The sequence below is a fragment of the Chaetodon trifascialis genome, chromosome 8 (assembly GCF_039877785.1).
Source record: "Chaetodon trifascialis isolate fChaTrf1 chromosome 8, fChaTrf1.hap1, whole genome shotgun sequence".
NCBI classification, from domain to species: Eukaryota; Metazoa; Chordata; class Actinopteri; order Chaetodontiformes; family Chaetodontidae; genus Chaetodon; species Chaetodon trifascialis.
Genome location: NC_092063.1, coordinates 4,733,506 through 4,758,026, shown reverse-complemented (window position 1 = coordinate 4,758,026; position 24,521 = coordinate 4,733,506). Strand labels below are relative to the sequence as shown.

The window sequence follows — 24,521 nt, the reverse complement described above, 5'->3', positions numbered from 1 at the left end:
GACCGATTTCTTTTGGTGTTCAGAGTCTGCTTTTGTTTCTAGCACCATTTGAAATCGGTTACAGTGAAGGACAGATCTCTTCGTAACTTGTGGAGGATGTTGGAACGAAGCCGTGCTCTTTATTTTACTGACTGTGGATTGAACCTGGACGTCTCACTGATAGCTAGAGCGGAGGAAGATGAGTCCAGATGCTTTTACTTAAGTAAAAGCAACAATTCTACAATGTAAAACTGCTCTATACCCTGTGAGTACAACCCCTGCTTCTGTTTTAAGTAACAGCATTATTAGCAAAATGTAGTTTTATGTATGAAGCTTTACTCTGCAAAGTAACAGTCGAATAAATGTCGTCAGGCACAAAGTTTCCCTTTGAAATGTAGTGATGTGAGTATAGAGAAGCATGACATTAAACCAGGGCAGTACCCGAAACTGCACTTGAGTAAATGTGAAACCACTCCTGGATGTTTGTCTGCAAGACGCTTTCAACAGTTTCCCACTTGGTGTCAGATCCACCAGGTGGCGCTGTAACAAAACATGTTGGAGGATCCTATTAAATAGTCTCTGTACCCACAGTTGGTATTTCAAGTACATTTATAGACAGTATGTTTCACATATTAAAAATACTTTATTTCTCATTAGCTGGGGAAAATATTTGTGTCTGGTATTTTGTTAGAAAAGGTTTAGTTTATAGCGTGTTTTGGCCCTTAAGTGTTTCTTCCTACAGCTTCATATTCAGTGTGAAGTGAGTGCAGATTACCTCTGTATGCTATGCAGTAATTTATTATTGCATAGTCACACCTGTCCACTTAAAATCAGACAGCGGTGACTAATGTAGATGAATTTTCTCACGAATGTCGTTTTTGCAGAAACTAGATGTCGACTAAAGCACAAACAACTGAGGATTAAGTACTTTCTTCTTCCACTCATTGTGTTTGAACATGCAGAATATACAGAATACATGCAGAGGGCTTAACAAGTGTTCTTTAATAACAGTATCATTAACTTTTCGAGCTCCATTTCACGACGCCTGAATCAAACAAGATTAAGATAAGCAAAGCTGTGTGTGTGTATACTGTGTGTAAGTACATGGTGAACACATGTGAGTCTTCATTATGTCTCTGTTTTATTTCATTGATTGATTACAAAAAGTAGCGCCAATATAGGAGCAGTTCTACACTTGCCTCAAAACAGTACAAAAAAATGTTACAGACTTGTTTTGAAACACAAATTTTAGTTCAATAAATTAACAGCCAGGCAGTGCAAAAGTGTTCGGAGATCACAGTTTATACATCTTAAAGTAACAGACACAATACGTGTGTCCTAATCCTCCTCCTCTTCTTAAATTACACTGAAACCAACACTCCGGAAGAAATGTCTACTAAACATGATTTGGAGCAATGAAACAGTCAGGGACAACAAATTAACTCAATTTGGTGAAGAACTGCGGCACAACAAACAATGTGCCAACACTGAACATGGCTAATTTTTTTTTAGCATAAACCTTAAAGTTAGCCGGCAATTAAGCCATTAAGTAACCCCAACAATCGGGTCAATATTTATGCAATTCACAGGCAAACACACAAGTCACACACAACAAGCCAAAACACTTGGCTTGTGCATTAAGGCCAATGGAACATGCCTCGTGTTCAGGCACTCTGCTGGGGACTGTTGCACAGAACCCACTGTTATCTCTTGAATGGCGGAAGTTGAGTCTAAAGACTGGAGGACTGTTTTTTGGCCAGCAGCCAGCTGTATTTAAGGTGAACCATGCCAACATTCTTTACTGATTTTGCTTGTTTTAAGCCTTTAATCTGTGTCACTGAGCTAAATTGGCCAAGGTGAACTGTGCTCTGAGCTATAGTGCAAGTTTAAAATTAGAGTGGAATTGAAGCTTCTGATAAACATGAGCTCTCATTCCTTCATCATTGAAAATAAAAGAAAGAAAAACTGCAGATGCTGTAAAGGGAAGGCATCCCAAATATCAATGAATTGAATTAGGCAGACTAGGAAAAAGTAGTTTTGAGTGGTCAACCAACCAGAGGTGCTATTTACTGTACAAGCGAAGGATCGAGCTGGAGTCGGCGTGGCATTCAGCAGCATACATTTCAGGGGGTCTCATAAGCCTCTGCCATCCACATGTGGACGGGACGACGCCACTACATTCAAAGATCATCCAGTGACGTTCCTCTTCTCAACCAGTCATTTTTACAACCAGTAATGTTGGACTAACAGGATTGGACTGCTTACTACAGGAAAAACAAAAAAAAGCAAAGTGATATAAATTAGACATTTTTAGACAAACTTGGAAACTCGCACAGGCCTGTGAAAGAGGAGAAAAGCGTCTGTGAAGGGTTTTAAGGCAGTCGTCCAGCAGGTTGGTTAGGAGGTCAGCGTGACGTGGAAGAGAAACATCGTGAACATTAATAATACGTCATGCAAATACAGTCTGAAATCACATGAACGCTTCTGCCCACCATTATCACATATTACTCTTGCTCATCACATGAATAATCATTCACTTTGCATACAAGAGTTCAAGTGCGCTGGCTGGGCGCAGCGTCTTACCGCGAGTGCTACTTCCTCTTCACGTTTGGTAGGCTCATTGTCAGGACTGCCTCTCCCAGAGCTGTAATCCAATATTGACTCGTCAACATTACTACTGATATACAACCAGGCAAACAAGGAGCAAGGAGGATTTAAGGTACGCCAGAGAAACACCCTGTTCACCCCAAAAGACCCCCAACCAATCTACAACAAACACCTCACACACACACACACACACACACACCAGGCCTGTGTGCTGCTATTCATCTGTCTCACAGCCCAAATATCCACCTTTGTGTGGTGGTTACTCCGTGATGCACAATACTACCTGTTGATTTCTGCTCTGAGCAGAAATCAACAGGTCACCACAGCATCACCGAGGACAGAGAGGGCTGTACAGTGTGACAAAAGACCAAACAGCTGGTTTATATTCATATCATGTGGCCTGGTGTTCTAAAAAATGTCAATAGATTCTAAAAAAGAATAAATAAGTAAACAATATTCACATGGTGAGCGTTCTTCACATTTTATTTCTGATGAAAACGTGAAGGACACACACCTCTTCTAAAGACAGAAAGACAGGACTTTACCACCAAATGCTCTGCTGTCACATTTCACCCTTTTAATCCCTAAAGATAACGACGTGTTTATGGCAGACATTCAGGAACCAAAGGCAAATTCAGCTGCCCTTCAGGCCCAAAGTTGTGAAACGTTCCTACACATTTAAGTTTTGCAACTTTCTAAGAAGCGGTCTGGTGAGTTTATGAAGTCTTTGATTTTTTTTTTGGATGCTCTCCTTAATAGTGACTTAAGACTTACACACAATCTACTATGACGCAACAGGAACCAAACGGTGTTTCCTGACAAACGTTTCCAGAAATGTGACATACCAGCAACCACTCCTTCCTATTTCAGGCAGAAACTAGAGGATTGCACTCAGCAGTGTCTGGGTTGATTCTAAAATCATTTCGAAGCCATCGTGCCTTCAGTTAACCCAAGATCAACAATATCACTGATCCTAATTATAACATTAACAACAATATTAATGCTGCCACTTCCTGTCACCCTCTGCCTTGGGAATATGTGTAAGCTGATGCAAATAAAACCCTTCACTGCTTCACTTCCCTGTGATTTCACTGCTGTTCTATTAGCAGCATCTGCGCTTCCTCTTTGGTCATGTAAATGTGCGACATTCATGGCAACGGAATACGACACAATAAACACAACAAGTGCAAACAGAAACACCTGCATCCGTAATCATTCATACCTAAACATCCTTTAGCATCCATGGCACATTCGGTAGACCTTACGTGTCAACACAAACCCCCATAAGGCACTTTGGGCAGCTTTCAATTGAGCAGCCTACAGCTCTGTGTAAGTGTTTTGAGGGCTTATTACAGCGCCCCCTTGAGACAACGCTGACAGTGCGGTAGAGAAAAACATTGATCAAAAAGCCGAAAGCACACGGATTGCGACATGCGGCACTTGACAGGAAGAAAGCTTGGGACAGGTTGAAGACAAGAACTGAATACAGCACTGAGACACAGAGAAAAGGTTGAAGAAGCCATGACAAAGACCAGGGACGGCTAGTGCCACAGAGTGTTAAAGCCATATCAGGGGTTAATTGGCACAGCTGAATAAAACAACATTTTACCCCATTTTTTTCTTGATGCGTGCTGGGACTCCAAAGTAGAAACATCCACAGCAAATGAGGAGCAGGGTGATTACTTTAATGAGAAAAATGGAGACGTTTGAAGCCATTGAGGCCAACAAGTGTAGTGTCATGTAAATGCCTGACATCATCCTGACGTGATAAAGGTTACACCTCCAAAACTTGTTTTTTAGAAAATTATTACAGCAAAACTGTTGCTATTTAGTAGAATAACAATCCAGACATGATTAGTTTTAAGCGTTACATGAACAGAAATCATGTGCAAAACACAAACCACAGTAAAGTGAGGAAGTGACAGATCCAGCCACCACCACACAAACTAATTTTAATGGTGGAATGTGTCACTTTGTTCCCATTTCCCAAACAAGAACACGATGTACTCAGAAGATCTCCACAGACGGCTGTGTTACAGCTGTTCTGAGGCCATCATAATGTTATTTGGGCCAAAATTTTCTCTGTGCATTCTTCATCTAATGTTCAAGGATGAAACTGAAACTTACCAACAAGGGCTATACTCAGCGGCATGACGTACTTGGGTGGAGCATCACCTGTAAAAAAATGAAAAAGGCAGAGACTTGAGTCAAACGGTGGTTCTGATTAACCGACAATGCTTAACTGCTCCTGTTAAGGAACAAGAGATCATTTCAGAAGGAGCTGGTGAAGAGATGTGCAACGAAAACATTAAAAGTGAAGTCCATCTACCGTGTGTTAGATAAACAATAATCAAAGCTGAGCAGTGTTTTGAAGAAAAACTGAGGTGTAGGACATAATGATAAGATGAAGTGTTTGGCAGTGGCTGCTGCATCAGTGATTGCTCTACACATATTTTGAGGAAATTCAGTTTTATCATGAGAAAAAAAAAAAAAAAGTATACTTGCAGTTGCAGTTTTGTGCAAGGTCAAAATCAGATGTATGGTTTCATCTGAAAGCTACGCTCTCAAATTAAAATCACATTTCATTACCCTCACCGTCAAGCCCAATGTCCCCGCTAAGGCCTAAACCCAAACCCTAAGAGCTTTGAGCGGGAGATGCTGCGTTTAAAGATGGCAGCACTTTGTGACATATCACATGACCTTGAGAACGCCATGACAGGCTACATACAGCTGTGTCTTTGGGACTCTGTATTTTATGTTTTTTTACTTTCTTTGTGGCCAAGGAGCTGCTTCCATGTCTGTCTATTGGGATTTTTTCTTTTTTAATATGCCTCCAAGCTTTCCTGGTAATGCTGTGTTCAATACCACAAAACATTGAACTGTGGGTTATTCATTAAAGTAAAGTGTGCAGAAATGCAGACTTGTGGAAAGGGTCTGGAAAGGCCTGCGTGAGAAGCCTCATGCACTGGACAATTTGACAGTGGGACAGTCCTAAGCCCTGCAGAAGTTGAAGAAATGCGCCTCAAAGTCTGGGAGTCCCTCAGTGTGGACATTGGGACTGGGCCTCAAACTTCTGCCCATGAACAAAAAAAATTTCAATTTCAAAAACAAAAAAACAGGTAAGCTCAGATAAGCTAAGATATTACGGCGCAGCAGGGAATCTGAAAGGTATGCTCCAGCGTGGTGGCAACATTTCTGATGATGGTACTATGGTAGAAACCTAAATGCACACAAAAAAATGTGGTTTTTCAAACAGCGGTGGTAGAGCAACTTCCTGATTTTAAAAACTTTATTTAGCTGCCGAGCAAAAGAGGAAAAACCCAATGCTAATGTAATCCAAACAGGGAAACCACAGAAAGCTAAACACACAGAAAGTGCTGCAGTCAACTGGTCGCAGGTCACAATGTGGATTAGTACAAAATCATGTCTGATTATGTTTGAACGTAACAGGCTGACTTTCATTGACACAGCTACAAAAAGTAGGAATTTTCATTTGACTTACTTTTACATTTTGGAAGTCCAGGTGACCACTGACCGCTTTGCTCACAGGTCTGTGTGGGCTCCCCGATCATGGAAAACCGAGATTTGCACTGGTACGTCACCTTATCATTGTATCTGTAAGGGGGTCCAGAGCCTTCAATCTGCTCGGCATTTTTAATAACAGGATTTTCACAATAGCCATCTGCAGGGAAATAAAATAAAATGAAATTAAGTTTTGTGTGTGTGTGTGTGTGTGTGTGTGTGTGTGTGTGTGTGTGTGTGTGTATATATAATTTTTTTGTCTTTTGAATGGAACTTAACACATTTGTAAATATATTGCTATTGCTCAGCCCTAATTCAGTGATACAGATTTCTTCAAAATGATGTCATTATTTCAAATTAGGCAGGTGAGCATGATGGATAAAATCCTCCATCAGGGTTTATGTATGTTTGTATAATGCTATATATTACGGGAGAGTACAGGGCTGAACAATTATTATATAAACATTAACGCTTTTCACACAGTTGTCAGTGAAAATTACAGAAATGACCAGTTCCAATAAAGCATCATGATATCGCTGCATATCGTCCAGCCCTGGTTTAGCACCGTTTTCTACAAACTCCATTGAAAAACTGCTCACTGTTCACAGATCAACACGTCTGTTTTGGCTGATCTAGTGAATTCAGTACTTTACAGATCAAAGTGCAGCACAGCACTCCATCACATTCATTACAGTCCTGGTCACTGATATAAACTGCTCACACACATCACTCACCAAATCCTGTGTAGAGTATCGTGAGCAGAAAATAAAACTTGTAATACTTTTAACAATACACCGTCAGGAGGAGGAAGTTTAGATGGTTAACATGATTTACCTGTTGGTTTCTTTGTGGTGGTGGTAGCTTTAGTTGGGTCTGGCATTTCTGCAAAAATATAAAAAAAAGGAGTAATCAGAGCAATATTTCTGACATCAGGGATGTGCTAAGATCACAGACACTTTTACCCACAAACAAATACAATAAAAGAAAATTTCACAGCAGCACGGTGTCATCTGAGAGGTACGATAAGGAACAGACTGAGTGCGATTTAAAAACGTCTCCTTTATATTGAAATGTCAGGATAAATCCATAGAATTGTTTCTATTGTATATTTAGTTATTTCATAAAAAAGTCCTAAATCCACTCAGCATTTTTCAATATTAGGACCTCCACATTGAACCACTGCAGACAAAAAACATGCAACATTTTTGCAAAAATGACCCTTCCAGAGCACGCCAGCGCTTCGGTCAAAGCTGAGATTACTTTGGGAAGATGATTCAAAGAAAAAATGAAAACACTTACTGACACATGTTGGAGGAGCAGGCTTAAATGTTCCATCCTCTGAACATGATACTGATTTTAATCCACTAAGAGTGAACTCTTTCTCACAGCTGTACTGTACAACCTCTCCATAAACATATTTGTCTTTGTTTGGACTGAAAGTCCCATCTGCTACCGTAGGTGGCGGCTCACAAGTCACCACTGCAACATAAAAATGACATCTGTTAGGCTGGAAACAGACACCGAGTTCGCCAGTTATGGAATATCGCAGCCATTAGGAACTTGTCTGATGTGTGGTAGAAGATGTATGATTGATTCTATGGATTTATCCTGAAATGTGACATTTGTTTTGTCTATTTCACAGTAGTAATATCAGAAATAAAGCATCATTTAGAAAAATATACAAACATGTCAAGTGGTGAAACCACGAAGAACGAGAATCTCAAGATGTCAGTCGGCGGCCACAGCTACCGTCTGTGTGCAGCCATTAAGGGAGGTCTTGCTTGCGGGTTATTTTTTGAGATTTTGGTGTCTCGTGTCATCTGGCTCAGCTCGCTCAGATACAGTAAATACAGCAGATGAGACTCTACCGCTCTCATACTGCAGCAGGTTGTGACCCGTTCAAACAGTGAAAAACGCCTGACTTGTGGTTTTCAAACCAAAGAAACAGGGAATAACATTTCACAGGTGCAAAGATATGATTCAATATGTTATAAACGTGTTGAATTTCATAATCACAATAAGTTATCCTTACTCTAAGCCAACATGGTTGTCTTGACACCAAGTTGAGCTCAGTGAGATAAAGAAATGAGCTGCACATCAGTAAGATGCCGAAACTGACATTTATCAACAATCTTTTTCTTCATTTATGTCAATAAAATTTGTATTGTCCATCTCTCTTGGATAAACATGGAGCCATGAGCTATTTATTTTCAGTTGCACAGATCTGTCAGTCATCTGCCATTTTTAGTTTAAGCAAGTATCCTGTGTCACAAACACACGTCTCGGATGAGCAGCAAAACAAGATGCTTGAAAAATGGTTGAGGATTCAGCAAGGAAGGAATTGTGGGAATCGATGTTGAATGTATGAACTCAATGAAGCTGGGGACGTGATTGTCAAGTGCATGATAGGCGAGAGCTGGCGAGGAGAGTAGCGATGAGCCTTCAATTCACCTCGCACACAAACAAGCCCACAAACCCTCACACCAAGCGGCGGTGGCTGCGCTGCACTTTCACTCTAGACTGAAACGATCTCCATCCAGACGAGCCTTTTAGCACCATTCAGACACACACAGGAACACTGCAAAGCCATGTCACACGTTCATGGTTTCATTCATCACACACCAGCTTTTTCGTAACACGTGACACACAGGTCACAACACACCGTCATAAACGAAGCACTGTCATGCTACAGAGATGACGCTGCCAACAAATCATATTCTCCTGACGTAAGCGAACTTTGAACTTTTACCCACAAACAAATACAATAAAAGAAAATTTCACAGCAGCACGGTGTCATCTGAGAGGTACGGTACTCTGAATGCTATTTAAAACCGTCTCCTTTATATTGAAATGTCAGGATAAATCCATAGAATTGTTTCTATTGTATATTTAGTTATTTCATAACAAAGTCCTAAATCCACTCAGCATTTTTCAATATTAGGACCTTCACATTGAACCACTGCAGACAAAAAACATGCAACATTTTTGCAAAAATGAACTTTTCAGAGCACGCCAGCGCTTCGGTCAAAGCTGAGATTACTTTGGGAAGATGATTCAAAGAAAAAATGAAAACACTTACTGACACATGTTGGAGGAGCAGGCTTAAATGTTCCATCCTCTGAACATGATACTGATTTTAATCCACTAAGAGTGAACTCTTTCTCACAGCTGTACTGTACAACCTCTCCATAAACATATTTGTCTTTGTTTGGACTGAAAGTCCCATCTGCTACCGTAGGTGGCGGCTCACAAGTCACCACTGCAACATAAAAATGACATCTGTTAGGCTGGAAACAGACACCGAGTTCTGACTGAGAAGAGAGACGTTTTTGACAGGAAGGTACCAAATCAGAGAATTTGAAAAACTTTAAAGCGGTTGTGGAATATCACTGCCAATAGGAACTTGTTTGATGTGTGGTAGAATATGCATGACTGATTCTATGGATTTATCCTGAAATGTTACATTTGTCTTGTTTATTTTGCAGTAGTAATATCAGAAATAAAGCACCATTTAAAAAAATGTGGAAAAGGTTTTCCTGACTGTTCAATCGAACCACTTAAAAGAAAGAAAAATAAACAATTCCCGTTCAGATAGTTAAATATATAGAAAATTATGTGATTAAGCTAGTCACATGTAATAATGCCACGACACCGGGGTTAGTATAAGATCAAGTTTTGATCATGTCCAAACACATCAGGCTGACTTTGATTCAAAGACTTAAATCAAGTAGCAATTTTCACTGATGACTTACTTTCACATGTTGGAAGTCCAGGTGACCACTGACTGTTCATTTCACATGTCTGTGTAGCCTCCCCTTTCATAATATGTCCAGATCTGCACTTGAATGTCGCTATAGCCTTGTATCCAAAAGGGGGTCGAGAACCTCCAACCCAGTCAGCATTTTCAACTTCAGGATCTTTACACTGAACCACTGCAAGCAAAGAGAATTTAAAATGGAAATTAATACAAACGTCCAAGATAACGTTTTCTTGAGTATGTGAGAGCATCAGTCACAGCTGAGATTACATTGGGAAGATGCTGAGAAAAGTTGGAAAAAGATTAAAAACACTTACTGATACATGTTGGAGGAGCAGGCTGAAATATTCCATCATCTGAACATGATATTGATGATGATCCACTGAGTGTGAGATCATTTTGACAGCTGTACTTTACAACATCTCCATAACTATAGGTTTCTTTGTCTGGACTGAAAGTGCCACCGACAATTGGAGGAAGAGGATTACAAGTCACCGCTGCAAAATAAAAATGACATCTGTTAGAATGGAAACAGACAGTTTGCATTTAGTCACGTGTGTTGTGTTAACACGCACAGATTACCAACCTTCACACACAGGCAACCTGCTCATCCACCCTTTGTCTCCGCAAAGGATTTCTCTTGGCTCTTGTTTACCAACGAATCTGTAACTGATTACAGAATTTAAATAAAATAAAAAGAGGTTTGAATTCAGACAACAGATTTGAAGCAGGATGTTCATCCACCTTTAGGTTTCACATGGCAACACTGCACACTGACTTTGACAAGAGTAAGGTGTTTTTTGACTGGGAAACATAATGGCTACTGAGATTTTAAAGTTTAAATCCACTGCTCACAATTATAATGACATGAACCATCAGAGTTATCAGTTTCTTACTAACCCAGAGTTGCAAGTGATCACAATTTTATCACCAAAATCAGTCCCTTCAGAGTAATCAATATGTCCATTTTCCATTTCTCCAGCAGGGCCACAATTCTTCCCTGTAAAGAGAAAACTCATCAGGATGAAGCTCCTCCCTTAAAATGACTAGATATCATTATGCACAAATGATTCCACATACTGGTCACTCAGATTTAAGAGCATTTATATGTCGGTAAGATGTTAAAACTACAGGGCTCCAAATCAGAGAACAGAGAATAAAAGTCCTAATATTTACTCTCGCATTTCAGCTTCACAGGACTCCAAGTGCCGTTAGTACAAGTAATAACTGGAGACCCTCCTGCAGACGCGAAGCCGACATCACAGGCAAAAGAAACCTTGGTCCCATTTGGGAAGGTTTCCAAAAGGAGGTCACTGTCCTTCAAATTCATGTTGGGTCCTCCGACAGGTCTGGAGCAGTCTTGAACTATAATGAAAAATAAAAATAGAAAGATGAACACTGGAGGGCAAGTTCAGGTGAGACCAAAAACCAGCTGGATCAAAATCACACCTGTAACAAGCTTATGCCACTCACCTTGAGCAGTCATGACAAGGCCCACGCAGCTCAGTAGCAGGAAGGAAGTGACGTCCATGACGAGGTCTGGAAAGACTGACTGAAGTCAATGAGTTCCCTGGCAAAGACAAGCACAAATGTAGATAAGACGATCAGTATTAACCTGAACAAGACGGCTGAGACACGCGATGATTCAATTCAAGCTGGGATCACGTGACATTGCAGACACGTAATTTACCAATAACAGCTACTATAACATTACTTTCAAGTTCAGTTTAGGTTAAAATACCCAGTAAAATAATAATGATAAATGTTTTGTCTCAAATTTATCTATACTGTTCACTGGCTAATCTTCGTAGATAGCTGCACTTAGCCTTGTCCTTTGTCGCGTAAATAAGAAAACATAACGCCAGACTCCATTCAAAATCCGTCAATGTTTGATAGCTAACGTGAGACTGCAAACGTAGCTCCCATTACAGACCTACTTCACAACTTGTCTGCGGCGACAGCTTTCAATGGCAAATTCGGTATACGTTTTTAAAAAAAGAGAAACACAAACATGCCATTTTAACAGTGAAATTTCAGCCCTTAAAACTAGTAACCAACATTAGACCACACATGTCTCTTCCTCCATTTTTCTTCATCAAAACACTGTGGACGGTAGCGCGTCATTGTGAAACTAACGGCGTAAACCTAAATGTAGCTTTACTTTAACAAAGAACTATGCCGGAATTACCGGTAGATACACTGAACTGTGTCCATCTAGGGTTTTGAATCTGCTCGTTTTAAATACACTACTAAATTCACAAAACCGCAACACACCCCGTCAAGCAAGACTGGACTAGCTAACTATCAGTATAACGATGTTACGTTAGCTAACTATCAGTTAGCTAACTATCGGTTAACATTGCGGATAGTTAGCTAGCTAGCGAACGCGAACATCGTTTTAGTCACGTTCCTTCGTTTTTGACGTTCGGGTTTCGCTTAACGTTGGTTTTACTCAAACCTTTGATCAGTTATTAACATACCCCACCAGACGTGAAGAATCGCTGTGGCGGCCGCTTCCTCCGCTGTGGTGAAATTGAGCTTTCCGTTGACGGCCTCGGCTTCTTCTGGGAAAGGCGTGGCCCTGTAAACAGTGACGCATGTGTCGTCCTAAGCCCAAAGTCACCAGCTTTATAACATGATATCACCTCCACTCAGGACACTTGATTATTGACGGAAATGCAACACAGTTTAGGGTGTCAAGGTTAAGAAAAAGTCCAAACACATACATTTTTGTATCTTTATTAATGCTGATTTTGGCAACAACAACAACAACAAAAGTATCACTATCACGTGAGCCTGTACACACTGCCCAATATTAATAAATGCTACAGGAAGATAACGCTTTTTTAGCTGCTGTATATGGTCATAATTCCATATGTGCCTTAAGAGATCACAGTTGCCCCTCCTCAGCATCTACACCCTCCATAGAGCTGATGGTGCTGTCAGGACAGTGCACAAGACCTAAACATGTTAGAGAAATCATGAGGGGACAAAAATGTAAAGATGGCTTCACCTGTTGGGACAGCTCTGAGGTGACTGTGAGAGCTGTTCCTTCGAGAGGGTTTGTAAAGCATACATGGCCATGTCTGATGTGCCTGCTCACAATTTGCCATTATTTCAGTGCTAACAGTGTAAAACCATCAGACAAGGCATTCATAGTGTGTGAGGTAATGGACCCAGCCCTGGCAGAGTCAATATGAGGAAGTGATGCATTTCCCACAGAGCAACAAGTTCTTTAAGCAACGCTCTTTTGTCACAGCTTTTCTCTCCTTCCTTTGCCATAAATTACATTTCAGCCACATGAAAGAGCCGCTGAAACTTTGCTTTAAACTTTGAGGAAATGATCCTGAATCACTCGTCATAAAAGTTCCAGACAGGAGTGCCAGCAATTGGTTTACATTTACTAAGACAGAAACAACTGCAAGCTTTATTTACATTTTCATTTTTTAATTACATATTGACTAGCATATGGAATTGACTAGACTAGCAACCAAAATGCACTGAAATGCACATCCAACTGTGAGAAACAGGAATATATCATGCGCTGCAGCCTTGTGGAAATTACTAAGTCCATGTCTCACAGACTCTCAATACTATTTCAAACCTTCTCCTTCATATCAAAGGCAATATTTATATAATCTTTGTGATATTTCTTTGCCAAACAGAGGGTGTGTGGTAGAAGACATGTAATTAATTTCATGGATTTATCCTGAAATTTTAAACTTGGCTTTTTTTTTTAGCTTCATAATCATAACATAAAGTGTCATTTGAGTGAGAGCAAAAAAATTTTAAATGTTCAAAACACTAAACTTTTTCAGACAAAACATACAAAAAAATAAATTCTAACCTAAAAATGGAAAGCTAAATATGTAAGCTATAAGAATTTTTTAAGGACTAATAGTATGAAATCATTTTTGATAATGTTCAAACACAACAGGCTAACATTCATTTAAAGACTTAAATCAAGTGGTTAACTTGACTTGCATTCACATTTTGGAAGTCCAGTTGACCACAGACTGTTTACTTTACATATCTGTCTAAAAAACACATGTTGGAGGAGCAGGCTTAAATGTTCCATCCTCTGAACATGATACTGATGTTAATCCACTTAGAGTGAACTCTTTGTCACAGCTGTACTGTACTTTCACATGTTGGAAGTCCAGGTGACCACTGACTGTTCATTTCACATGTCTGTGTAGCCTCCCCTTTCGTAATATGTCCAGATCTGCACTTGAATGTCGCTATAGCCTTGTATCCAAAAGGGGGTCGAGAACCTCAAACCCAGTCAGCATTTTCAACTTCAGGATCTTTACACTGAACCACTGCAAGCAAAGAAAATTTAAAATGGAAATTAATACAAATGTCCAAGATAACGTTTTCTTGCATATGTGAGAGCATCAGTCACAGATGAGATTATATTGGGAGGATGTTGAGAAAAGTTGGAAAAAATTAAAAACACTTACTGACACATGTTGGAGGAGCAGGCTGAAATGTTCCATCATCTGAACATGATATTGATGATCCACTAAGGACGAACTCTTTGTCACAGCTGTACTGTACAACCTCTCCATAAACATATTTGTCTTTGTTTGGACTGAAAGTCCCATCTGCTACCGTAGGTGGCGGCTCACAAGTCACCACTGCAACATAAAAATGACATCTGTTAGTTTGGAAACAGACACCGAGTTCTGACTGAGAAGAGAGATGTTTTTGACAGGAAGGTACCAAATCTTGATGACTTTGATTCAAAGACTTAAATCAAGTAGCAATTTTCACTGATGACTTACTTTCACATGTTGGAAGTCCAGGTGACCACTGACTGTTCATTTCACATGTCTGTGTAGCCTCCCCTTTCATAATATGTCCAGATCTGCACTTGAATGTCGCTATAGCCTTGTATCCAAAAGGGGGTCGAGAACCTCAAACCCAGTCAGCATTTTCAACTTCAGGATCTTTACACTGAACCACTGCAAGCAAAGAAAATTTAAAATGGAAATTAATACAAACGTCCAAGATAACGTTTTCTTGAGTATGTGAGAGCATCAGTCACAGATGAGATTACATTGGGAGGATGTTGAGAAAAGTTGGAAAAAGATTAAAAACACTTACTGATACATGTTGGAGGAGCAGGCTGAAATATTCCATCATCTGAACATGATATTGATGATGATCCACTGAGTGTGAGATCATTTTGACAGCTGTACTTTACAACGTCTCCATAACTATAGGTTTCTTTGTCTGGACTGAAAGTGCCACCCACAATTGGAGGAAGAGGATTACAAGTCACCGCTGCAAAATAAAAATGACATATTTTACAGAAATGTACTGTATTATTATTATTAATGAGATTTTTTTTTTCAACATTATGTGAAATGGTGTCAAAATACAGTAAATTAGTTTGATTGACCATCAAATAATGGTTGTAATCTGTAAATTAATATAATAAAAAAAATTATGCAACAGAACTATTCAATTGTTTAATTGTCCTGAATGTTAAATTGCATTGAATTCTGTGTAAAAATACAACAAAAAAAACAAACAAACACCTGTTGCTGAACATAAAACTAAGGCAGGTTATTTAATAGTAAAACTTTCAATTTAATACAAATGTTAAAAACAATTAGCAACAAAAGTTGGCAAACACTTGCTGCCAAATTATAGTTTCAAAAAAACTTATCATCTCTTTATTCTAAAGAAAATTTTTGGTAAAGTACAAATATTTACTGTGAACATTTTTACAGTCCAAAAAGAAATAGTCATTATAAAACATCTGCAGAATGTTAATCAAATGTATAAATCTGCAAAGAAAAATGACAAATCTTCCAGAAATACCTTAAAATGACCTAATTTAAATAAGGACTTTTCTGTTTTCTTTTCTTGTAAAGGACTCCCCATCAAAGTACAGATTTCAGGGTGTAAAATTATATTCACATAATGTTCTTTAAAACCCATTAAGAGAATCTGGACTGCTCTGGGTTTTTATTCTATGTGATTGTCCCATCTATTTACAGTAAAGTCATTTTAAAAATTAGTTTTATATTGTACACAAAAATAGATCATGTGATAACATGCCTGATCTGTGCACAATGCATTTATAGTCTGCTTACATGACTGGAAGCCTGAAAGCACCACCATATCATGCCTCAAAAACTGCCACATATTGGCTATTTCAAGCTAAAAACAGCTATTCTATTTAGGTTGTTGGTGTTGAGGCTACGTATCAAAATCAAAAGTTCATAAAATGTGTGTTACTGAATGGCCTCAGTCACTCCACAGCTCAACCAGACCCACAAACAAGGGCTCTTCAAAGTTTGGATCAATCAATGGAATAATTGTGACTGCCAAAAAAGTTTCTGCCGAGTTAAGAATAAATAAAAACGATGTAACCATTTGCAATTGATCAAGCATGTAGGAAAGCGGATTCACCTTGAATGGCTGTAGTTCTATTTATAGGCCAAAATGGCATGGTTGCCCATGTCCAAGTCTGTGATATACTCATCAATGAATATTTATGATTTTACCCCATTCCACTATATGATTATTATGTTTTGGTCCGATGAATGAGCTGACAAAACCTACAGCTCATGTCTGGACCAACTTTTTCCTGACCAATGGCATCGCCAACTTTCTCAGTAAGCGGCACCACTGCAAGACGTTAACATTTAGAAACACCTACCGACACATGTTGGAGGAGCAGGCTGAAATGTTCCATCATCTGAACATGAGACTGATTTTGTTCCATTGAGTGTGAAACCGTTTTGACAGCTGTACTGTACAACTTTTCCATAACTATAGGTTTCTTCGTTTGGACTGAACGTCCCATTCGTAATCATAGGTGGAGGATTACAAGTCACCGCTGCAAAATAAAAATGACATCTGTTAGAACGGAAACAGACAGTTTGTATTTAGTCATGTGTGTTGTGTTAACACGCACAGATTACCAACCGTCACACACAGGCAACCTGCTCATCCACCCTTGGTCTCCGCAAACGATTTCTCTTGGCTCTTGTTTACCAATGAATTGGTAACTGATTACAGAAATAAAATAAATTAAAAAAGAGGTTTGAATTCAGACAACAGATTTGAAGCAGGATGTGCATCCACCTTTAGGTTTCACATGGCAACACTGCACATTGACTTTGATTAGAGGAAGATGTTTTTTGATTGGGAAACATAATGGCTACTGAGATTTTAGAGTTTAAATCCACTGCTCCCAATTACAATGACATGAACCGTCAGAGTTATCAGTTTCTTACGAACCCAGGGTGGCAAGTGATCACGATTTTATCACCAAACTCAGTCCCTTCAGGGTAATCAATATGTCCATTTTCCACTTCTCCAGCAGAGCCACAATTCCTCCCTGAAAAAAGAAAACTCATTAGGATGAAGCTCCTCCTTTAAACATGACTGGATATCATTGTGCACAAATGGATGGGGGCATATTCATCCAGGTGATCACTCAGAATAATCTTGTATTGATTAGCAGTCGTGACCCAAACTAGGCCGGCAAAATGTTCCTCACAGCATAACAGAGCCACCGGATCCCCTCACTGGAGCATTCAGGGCTTCACCCTTCCCTTGGTGCACCACAGAAGACTCATCTGCATTTCATTTTTTCCACATCTCTGTAGGCCGGTGTATGTGGTTTGACACTTCCTGCACTGACATTCTCAGTCATCACCACTCTCACTGTCTCTTTACAGATCGCACAAATGCATGAGCATCACGGTCATCAGATATGTGCTGTCAACTAGTTTTCACCCCATTTACTGATATCTCTCCCATAGATCTAAATCTAGATGTCACTTAAGTCACTGTTCCTTTTGAAACACTACCCAGTTGAGCCAGTAGTGTAAGGGAGTCACAACTAATACTATACTAAAAATGGAAGCATGAGCATTTTCTCTACTTATTTTTTAAGTTTTAAGTTTCATTTGCACTGCCACTCACTTGGAGCAGCAATGGCAAGGCCAAGACAGCTCAGTAGCAGGAAGTAAATAATGCCCATGATGGGAAGTGGCAGGTCAGACTGAAGTCAGTGAGCTTCCTGGCAAAGACAAACACAAATGTCAGAGACATTAAGACAATCAGATTATCAACTTGACTATAACGATTGATTCCATTCAAGCAAGGCCTTCTTCAGAGAACACAATAAATTAAAGACATGTAAATTAGCGATAAGTGACTCTAACATCTACCTGAAACATCAATATTTTTCAGTTTAAGTTAAAATACCAAATATACGAAATAACAATAAATATTTAGTGTCAAATTAATGTATACTGGCCACTGGCCAATCTTTGCAGGTAAATGAGCTCAGCCTTGTACATCACGCCAAACTCCATTCAAAATTTATTAAAATTTGCTATCTAACGTGATACCTCTTGTGGGGCTAATTTTACAGAGCTACTTCACTATGTCTTCATGGCGACAGTTTCAACTGGGAAATTCGGCGTACGTTTTAAAAAGGAAAATAACAGTCTAGCAGTAAAAATTTCCTAAAAGCCTGTTTCTCCATCTTCCTCCATTATAACACAACAACGTGGGCGTGAATGCGTCACAGTAAAATTAACTGCGCAGAGTCTAACTGCGTATCTAACTTTATTTTAAAAACGATTTATGCTGAAATTACCATTAAATGACTTTCTCAGGGTGAGTAAAAATGCGGTAAGCTGTGTTAAATCGTGTGTTTGAACTTCCTTACAGCAAATTTATTACTGAATTGATGAATTCGCCGCAGGTCATATCAAACCAGGCTGGTTTAGAAATATCAGTTAACTGACGTAACATCAACTTACGTTCACGTCGTTAACGTCAGCGCGTTTTCGCGTTTCCGGCTGGTTTTGCTCGTGCAGCTTGTTAAAGCGTTGGGACGGTTTATAACTTACCCGACTAAGTTAAACGTGAAGACTCACTATGGTGGCTGCTGCCTCCAATATGGTGAAACGGGTTTTTCGTTGACAGCTGTGGCTCAGACACACGGGTACCCACCCCCACCCCCACCCCTCACTGCTGTCAGGACCCAAACATCCTACAAAACACCAGTGAGGACAAAGAAGATGTAAAGATGGCTTCTCTGTGGCGACATCTCCAAAGCAAATATGAAAATTATTCCTAAAAGTTTCCAGAAAGACTTGATGATTATGACTGATGTGTCTCCCGATGTCACAAATAGCCATAATTTCAGTACTAACAGTGTAAACCATCAGACAAAGTATTCACAGAGTGTGAGGTAATGGACCAAAGCAGATTCAATATGAGGAAATGACGTGCTTCCTCCAGAGCTACAAGTTACTGTTTATTTAGTACTTTCAGTTTTTTCCTCCCCTTCCACTAAATTACAGAGAAACCAGATGAAAGAGCCAGCAAACCCCTTGTACCAAACGTGCAGTGATGAAGGCAGGGATTCCTCAGACAGTCATTTATTTCACTGGGACGTTCTACAAAATAATACAGGTCTTATGTAAGGTGGTTTTCAATTTGTCATTTGTATCCATAACAGTTCTAACAATGCCATGTAAATATTTTTGCAGAAATCAGACAAGGCCAAAATAGTTTTAGGGTGAGCTGTGCTGAATCAGGGTTCCTTCAAATCTGAATCCATCCTCGAAAGGATGGAGAAATGTTTGGGTGGAGGCCACAGAACCTCTGCCCAGTCTTCAGATCATATCTCTGTTTACTAGCTTTTGATGGGAGGCCGGTTATAGACGCTGCATTTCTCTGTCCCCTCTTGGAATTTTTATCATGCCAGTTCAAACTTTATACTTCAATGTCATAAAACACTTCAGAGCTGATTCAATGTTTGCCTAAGAGATTAGTTTCTAAATATCTAGGTGGGGTAATTGCACTTCTTTAAATTCTGAAGAAACGCTCCTTGTTCTGCATCACCCATCATAAAAGTTCCCGGTACTACTGTAGTAATTGCAACTGATTTACCTTTGCCGAGACAGAAACACCAACAGCTGCAAGCTTTTTTTACATTTTACATTTTAATTTACACACATTCCTCCACTGCCTTCACTGACTTCGAGTAGCATCAAAGTCATGGCTGCGTGGACCTCATTAGGACCCTGCTGGTCTGAACGTGGTGGAGATGAGCACCGGGATCTTTGGGTTTGGCTTTCCAGGATCTGCAATACGCCCCCCGTTTCATAATGCTCTATTGTTTGCTTTGTTTACAAGGAGGAACGGACTGAAAATAAACGCTAAATTCTAATGAACAAAAAGGAAACGCTCACAGAGTGTCACTGGGCGACGCCTGCTCTCTGCTCTCATCATTAGTCATCAGTCACAGCTGGCTTCATCGAAGCTCTGTTTTTCCCTCCTTTCTCTCAACTGTGCAATAGTACAAGCACTATATTTATCATCCATACAGTATTTTTATAAACTGTACATATTTTACAGAGACATAGACCTGTGCGTTTTATGCAACAGCATTTCTCAAGTGCAATTCAACATGTGGCATTGGTAGTTCTTCTCATAAGAATATTGGCAATAGTATTTTTATGGCAATTCGTATTTTCATAATCTGTACATAATGTACATGGTTGATTTTTTTTATTCTTTGTCCTGTATCCTCCTTATCATGACCCTTCTATGCCACTGTTTTTGCTTTTTAATACTTGCTGGCTGTAACGACTTAATTTCCCCGGCGTGCGATCAATAAAGTTTTATCTTATCTTTATTAAAACGGGTTCAGTGCCATGTGGTGACATTCATTCCTGTTTTGTTTCTTTTAGCCTCCTTAAACTGGAAAGCCTGGTAAAGCGAGCAAGGGGCTGAGGTGACTTGTGTTTGTGCATTGTGGCACTGGAAAGCTATCATTTGAAATAAAGTAGAAATGATAAACATGCTGACGCACATGATGACCCAGACTCTTCACAAGTATCACGTTATCAAAGAACCTTGGTAGCAATAAAGCACAGTGGCTGATATGACTTCCACTGAACTCCCACTGTAACATCCAGTTCACTGAGCCAAATGGGGCATCTGTTTGAAACGAACCCTCCTCTTCCTCTTCACCTGCTTGTGTCTTGCCTTTGCACATTCGATCACTATGCACAGAAAAATCAGCAAGGATGCAAAAGAACCCCAACGCAGCAGCATATACCAGAATGGCAGCCCTGTCCATGACCTGAAAAAACAAGAACATGATTACTGCATTTCAGACTACAGTGCTGTGAATGAATCTCTGTTTGACCCTTATTATTTCCATCAAAGTGACTAAAACTGCGCTCAAACCTGCTGAAAAACAGATCTGGATCAGTTTGATTGAGTTGTAAAGACTGGTTTCCTGAGTCAGAGTGGGATTTCCTGGTAGGTTGGCAGGTTGACAGAGGCGGAGTTGTTGCCGTGGTGGTGCTCATTCTGTGTGCGCAGTCATAAATGGGTTGGTCTGATGATTTAAGAGGAAAAACATTACAATGACATTCTTTATGAACTTGGATCTTGTGCAATCAGGAGACCACAGCAGCCTCAAGGCAAATCAGGCGCTGTCTGTACATTTTAAACCTGTTTATAATGTATGATATTCCTTCTTCAAGTCCCTTGAAGAGGATTTTTATTAGAGTTTTTGATCTTTATAATATAATACTGATGGCATGATGTTTCATCTGTAGAAAAATGGTGTAGTCTATGTGTTCTGTGTCAGATCTCTGAAGTCGCTGAGGGGCAGAGTTGGTATGCTCTACTTTTTTTTTTTTTTTTCTTTCACAGTGTAATTTTTAACATGACCACTAGGAGCCAAAGTAAAACCAACAGATGGCACACACGCTTTCGTCAAACAATACACATAAGTTTGGTCATTTTAAAGACAATAATAAAACAATGTTCCATAATATATGATTTTGATATCAGTGCAGTTTTAGTTTACTTAAAACAAACAGCAAGCTGTCATTAAAGCACAATAACCTTCATGAACTTTAACAATAACAGACAGAGTGACGCAATTATAGGAGATTCTGGGACTGTTTCTTGTGAAGTATTATGATCATGCTGTAATGTTTAATGTCTTTTTGTTGCTTTAGTACTTACTGTGTAATGATGATACATCTGAATCAGTTATAATAAAAATATTTTTATTCTTTGTGCATGTGTTGCATTGATATTTCAAGGAGAGAATAGAACACCCCATCTGTCCTTACCCTGCATGTTAATGACATAGATACAGCTGCTGTCTGCAGGCATGGGAACCTGCACAGAGAGGATATCACTCCCCTGGCTGCTTATGTCATTACGGCAAACGCAGTAGTAATCGCTGTCCTTATCCACTCTGCCACAGTGTAGGTATAAGTCTGGTGAGTGGTGAAGCAGGACGTCCTTCTGCTGAGTGTTTTGATACCAGGAATAACGGACGCCAGTGCCCTTTGTACAACCACAGCGCACTGTCACTGGCTGCCCCCAGCATGTCGGCCTGTCTGCCAGAGACGTCAGGGGCCAAAGCCTGGGTTTAGATACTGGAACTGGCACAAAGAAGTAATGTTTGAAATCATTCAGCTTAACAGTAGAGAGTATTAAATGTGCAAATGCAGGCCATAGATCTCATTTATATTCGGACTGTAATATGCATTTTCCAAGCTAATCAAAAGCTTCTGGTTTCCTCTTACCTTCAGTGATAACCACATTTACTGAAGTCATGATGTCAGCATATACTTTGTCAATCCCAACCCAGTACACGCCAGTGTCCTCAAACTGGAGATCTGTGACTTTCACAAACAGTCCCCTTACTCTTGCATCAATTACGTGAAACCTGTGTGTGTTTTTCTTTGTACCGCCGCCCTCCGAATCTGCCACAATCTCACAGGTGCTTTTGGAGTCCCCTTGGCACCAGTACTTTTTATTGTAGCGGAATGTTTGTGTGTCATACTTGCAGACAAGCAAGAATTCACCACCGATGTGCGCCGTGATCTGCCCTTTATCACACTGGAGCTGAAGAGTTGCTGAAAGAAAGAGTCCGGCCAGGATTAAACTTGCCACAGCAGTTGTCCACAGCATGTTCAACTTTCAATTTGACTCAAACTGATTTAATATTAACCCTGCACACTTGCATGTGGGTTTGGCGGCACAGGTTCATTTTCAGCTGTTAACTTATGAAAGATACTCTCATCCTGTTCGGCTTCTGGTTTTCTACAAGTGAAAGTCTTTTTTTACATGCATAGTAAATAGTTCCACGTCAGGTAGATGGTGTACATTTCCCGTTTGGAGTAAGAATGATCACATGATGTGAGAGTGGAACATGAAAGTGTATCCAAAAATCATGCACTTATATCAAAGCACTCATTTGCTTAAATGCATTTTCAAAAGTTTGTCTGTGTTTAAATGTGGCACAGTGGTTACTCCAGCGCCACTGGACACTGTTACACTTTTCACTTTCAAAGTCAAAATCAGCTTATTGTCATTTCTTCACTTGTAGACATACAAAGGAATCAAAATTATGTTTCCCACTATCCCACGGTGAGACAAGACAAGACGTTTCTGACACTAAAGAAAACAGTGCACAGGCACGAAGAATAAAGACAGACATATCCTAACACTACAGTAAACAATAAATAAAACAATAGAGAATAGGAGTTCACAGTGTAAATGTAAGATGTAGAAATTCATTTTAGAGTAAAAAAAAAATAAAAATTAAGATTATGAGTAAAATTACAGTTACTATCAAACTTTGTTGATACAGATATTTGAAAAACTAACCCACCTCCTTAAATGTATGTTATTATTTACTTTGTATTTTCCAGGAGGAACAGAAAATCAAAGTTGGAAATGTTATCTCACTCACCATGAAAAAGCAAAGTCAGACACAGTATCTTCATTTTGATCTTACGACGAAGTGTACGAAATCTGCCAGGAAGCTGTAGCGTGGACTGAGGTCATCGCAGCTTCCTGTAGGTGCATTGTGGGTTACAGAGGTGCTTTTACAAGTTGATATGTCCCGAAGACTCAAACTGCACAAAACCAGTGCCACTGCTTTCATGTCTGCATGTGTCATTATAAAGCCCCTTGAAACAAGTAGAGCCTTGGTTTCATAAAGGGAGAAACTACATTGTAACATGGCAACACGCCTGAACAGTATAATCTAGTGGTTTAAGTCCATTTACTTGAGTATTGTAGTACACATTGTAGGTACATCGTAGGTACTTGTTTTACTTCTACTCCGCTACATTTCAGAAGCAAATATTGTAGTTTGCATTTATCTGACAACTTCACTGATAGAGGTGTCAGCTTTATGCGTAAAAAAAACATACAAAATCTTTAAAATATGACGTTTTGTTGTTAATTAAACTACCCAACAATTTGTACAAGTCGAGCTGAAAATAACGGATGAGTTAACAACGATTTTGATAATCATTTCAGTCATTTTTGCTACTTTGCCTTTCTATTTGAACAATTTGGGTTTATTTTTAGGAAATTCTGAATGTTATTTTGACAAAACAAGCTTTGTGAAGGTCTGAATTTTCATTAACCTGACAGTCAATCGGTTCATGGTGGAATAAGCAGCAGATCAATCCATAATGAAAATCATCATTATTTGCGGTCGAAACATTAAAATCCTGCTCTTTCATTAATGCATTAGTGATAATAATACATATACATGTAATGAAACAAGAGTCAAAGGAATCACTTTTCTGCACTGAGTAGCAGTGCAGAATATAGTATA

The 24,521-nt window shown here is 39.5% G+C and overlaps 3 protein-coding genes across 9 annotated transcripts; all 3 read right to left on the bottom strand.

Annotated features, from left to right (window-relative positions):
- Positions 1-1,097: 1,097 nt before the first annotated feature.
- LOC139334798 (C4b-binding protein alpha chain-like) lies at positions 1,098-12,449 on the bottom strand. 7 transcript variants are annotated; one of them, XM_070967966.1, is made up of 14 exons: positions 12,346-12,449; positions 11,339-11,435; positions 11,042-11,230; positions 10,766-10,865; positions 10,452-10,534; positions 10,183-10,362; positions 9,861-10,040; positions 9,188-9,367; positions 7,408-7,587; positions 6,943-6,990; positions 6,089-6,268; positions 4,714-4,761; positions 4,196-4,268; positions 1,098-2,243 (listed from the first exon to the last, which is right to left on the bottom strand). In XM_070967966.1, exons 2-14 carry the CDS (start codon positions 11,394-11,396, stop codon positions 2,189-2,191), a joined length of 1,554 nt encoding a protein of 517 aa, XP_070824067.1. In that variant the 5' UTR covers positions 11,397-11,435; positions 12,346-12,449; the 3' UTR covers positions 1,098-2,188. The 7 variants fall into 7 exon arrangements, with proteins under 7 accessions (XP_070824067.1, XP_070824068.1, XP_070824069.1 ...); XM_070967967.1 differs by lacking the exon at positions 4,196-4,268; XM_070967968.1 differs by lacking the exons at positions 7,408-7,587; positions 9,188-9,367 and adding an exon at positions 2,563-2,623.
- A 140-nt stretch (positions 12,450-12,589) lies between these two features.
- rca2.2 (regulator of complement activation group 2 gene 2) lies at positions 12,590-18,827 on the bottom strand. Its single transcript, XM_070968799.1, has 9 exons — positions 18,754-18,827; positions 17,816-17,912; positions 17,126-17,225; positions 16,811-16,893; positions 16,542-16,721; positions 14,975-15,154; positions 14,653-14,784; positions 14,329-14,505; positions 12,590-14,187 (listed from the first exon to the last, which is right to left on the bottom strand). The coding sequence occupies exons 2-9, from the start codon at positions 17,871-17,873 to the stop codon at positions 14,141-14,143; spliced, it is 957 nt and encodes a 318-aa protein (XP_070824900.1). The 5' UTR covers positions 17,874-17,912; positions 18,754-18,827; the 3' UTR covers positions 12,590-14,140.
- A 3,146-nt stretch (positions 18,828-21,973) lies between these two features.
- LOC139335268 (uncharacterized) lies at positions 21,974-23,679 on the bottom strand. Its single transcript, XM_070968790.1, has 3 exons — positions 23,643-23,679; positions 22,471-22,803; positions 21,974-22,350 (listed from the first exon to the last, which is right to left on the bottom strand). The coding sequence occupies exons 1-3, from the start codon at positions 23,674-23,676 to the stop codon at positions 21,974-21,976; spliced, it is 744 nt and encodes a 247-aa protein (XP_070824891.1). The 5' UTR covers positions 23,677-23,679.
- Between the last annotated feature and the right edge of the window lie 842 nt (positions 23,680-24,521).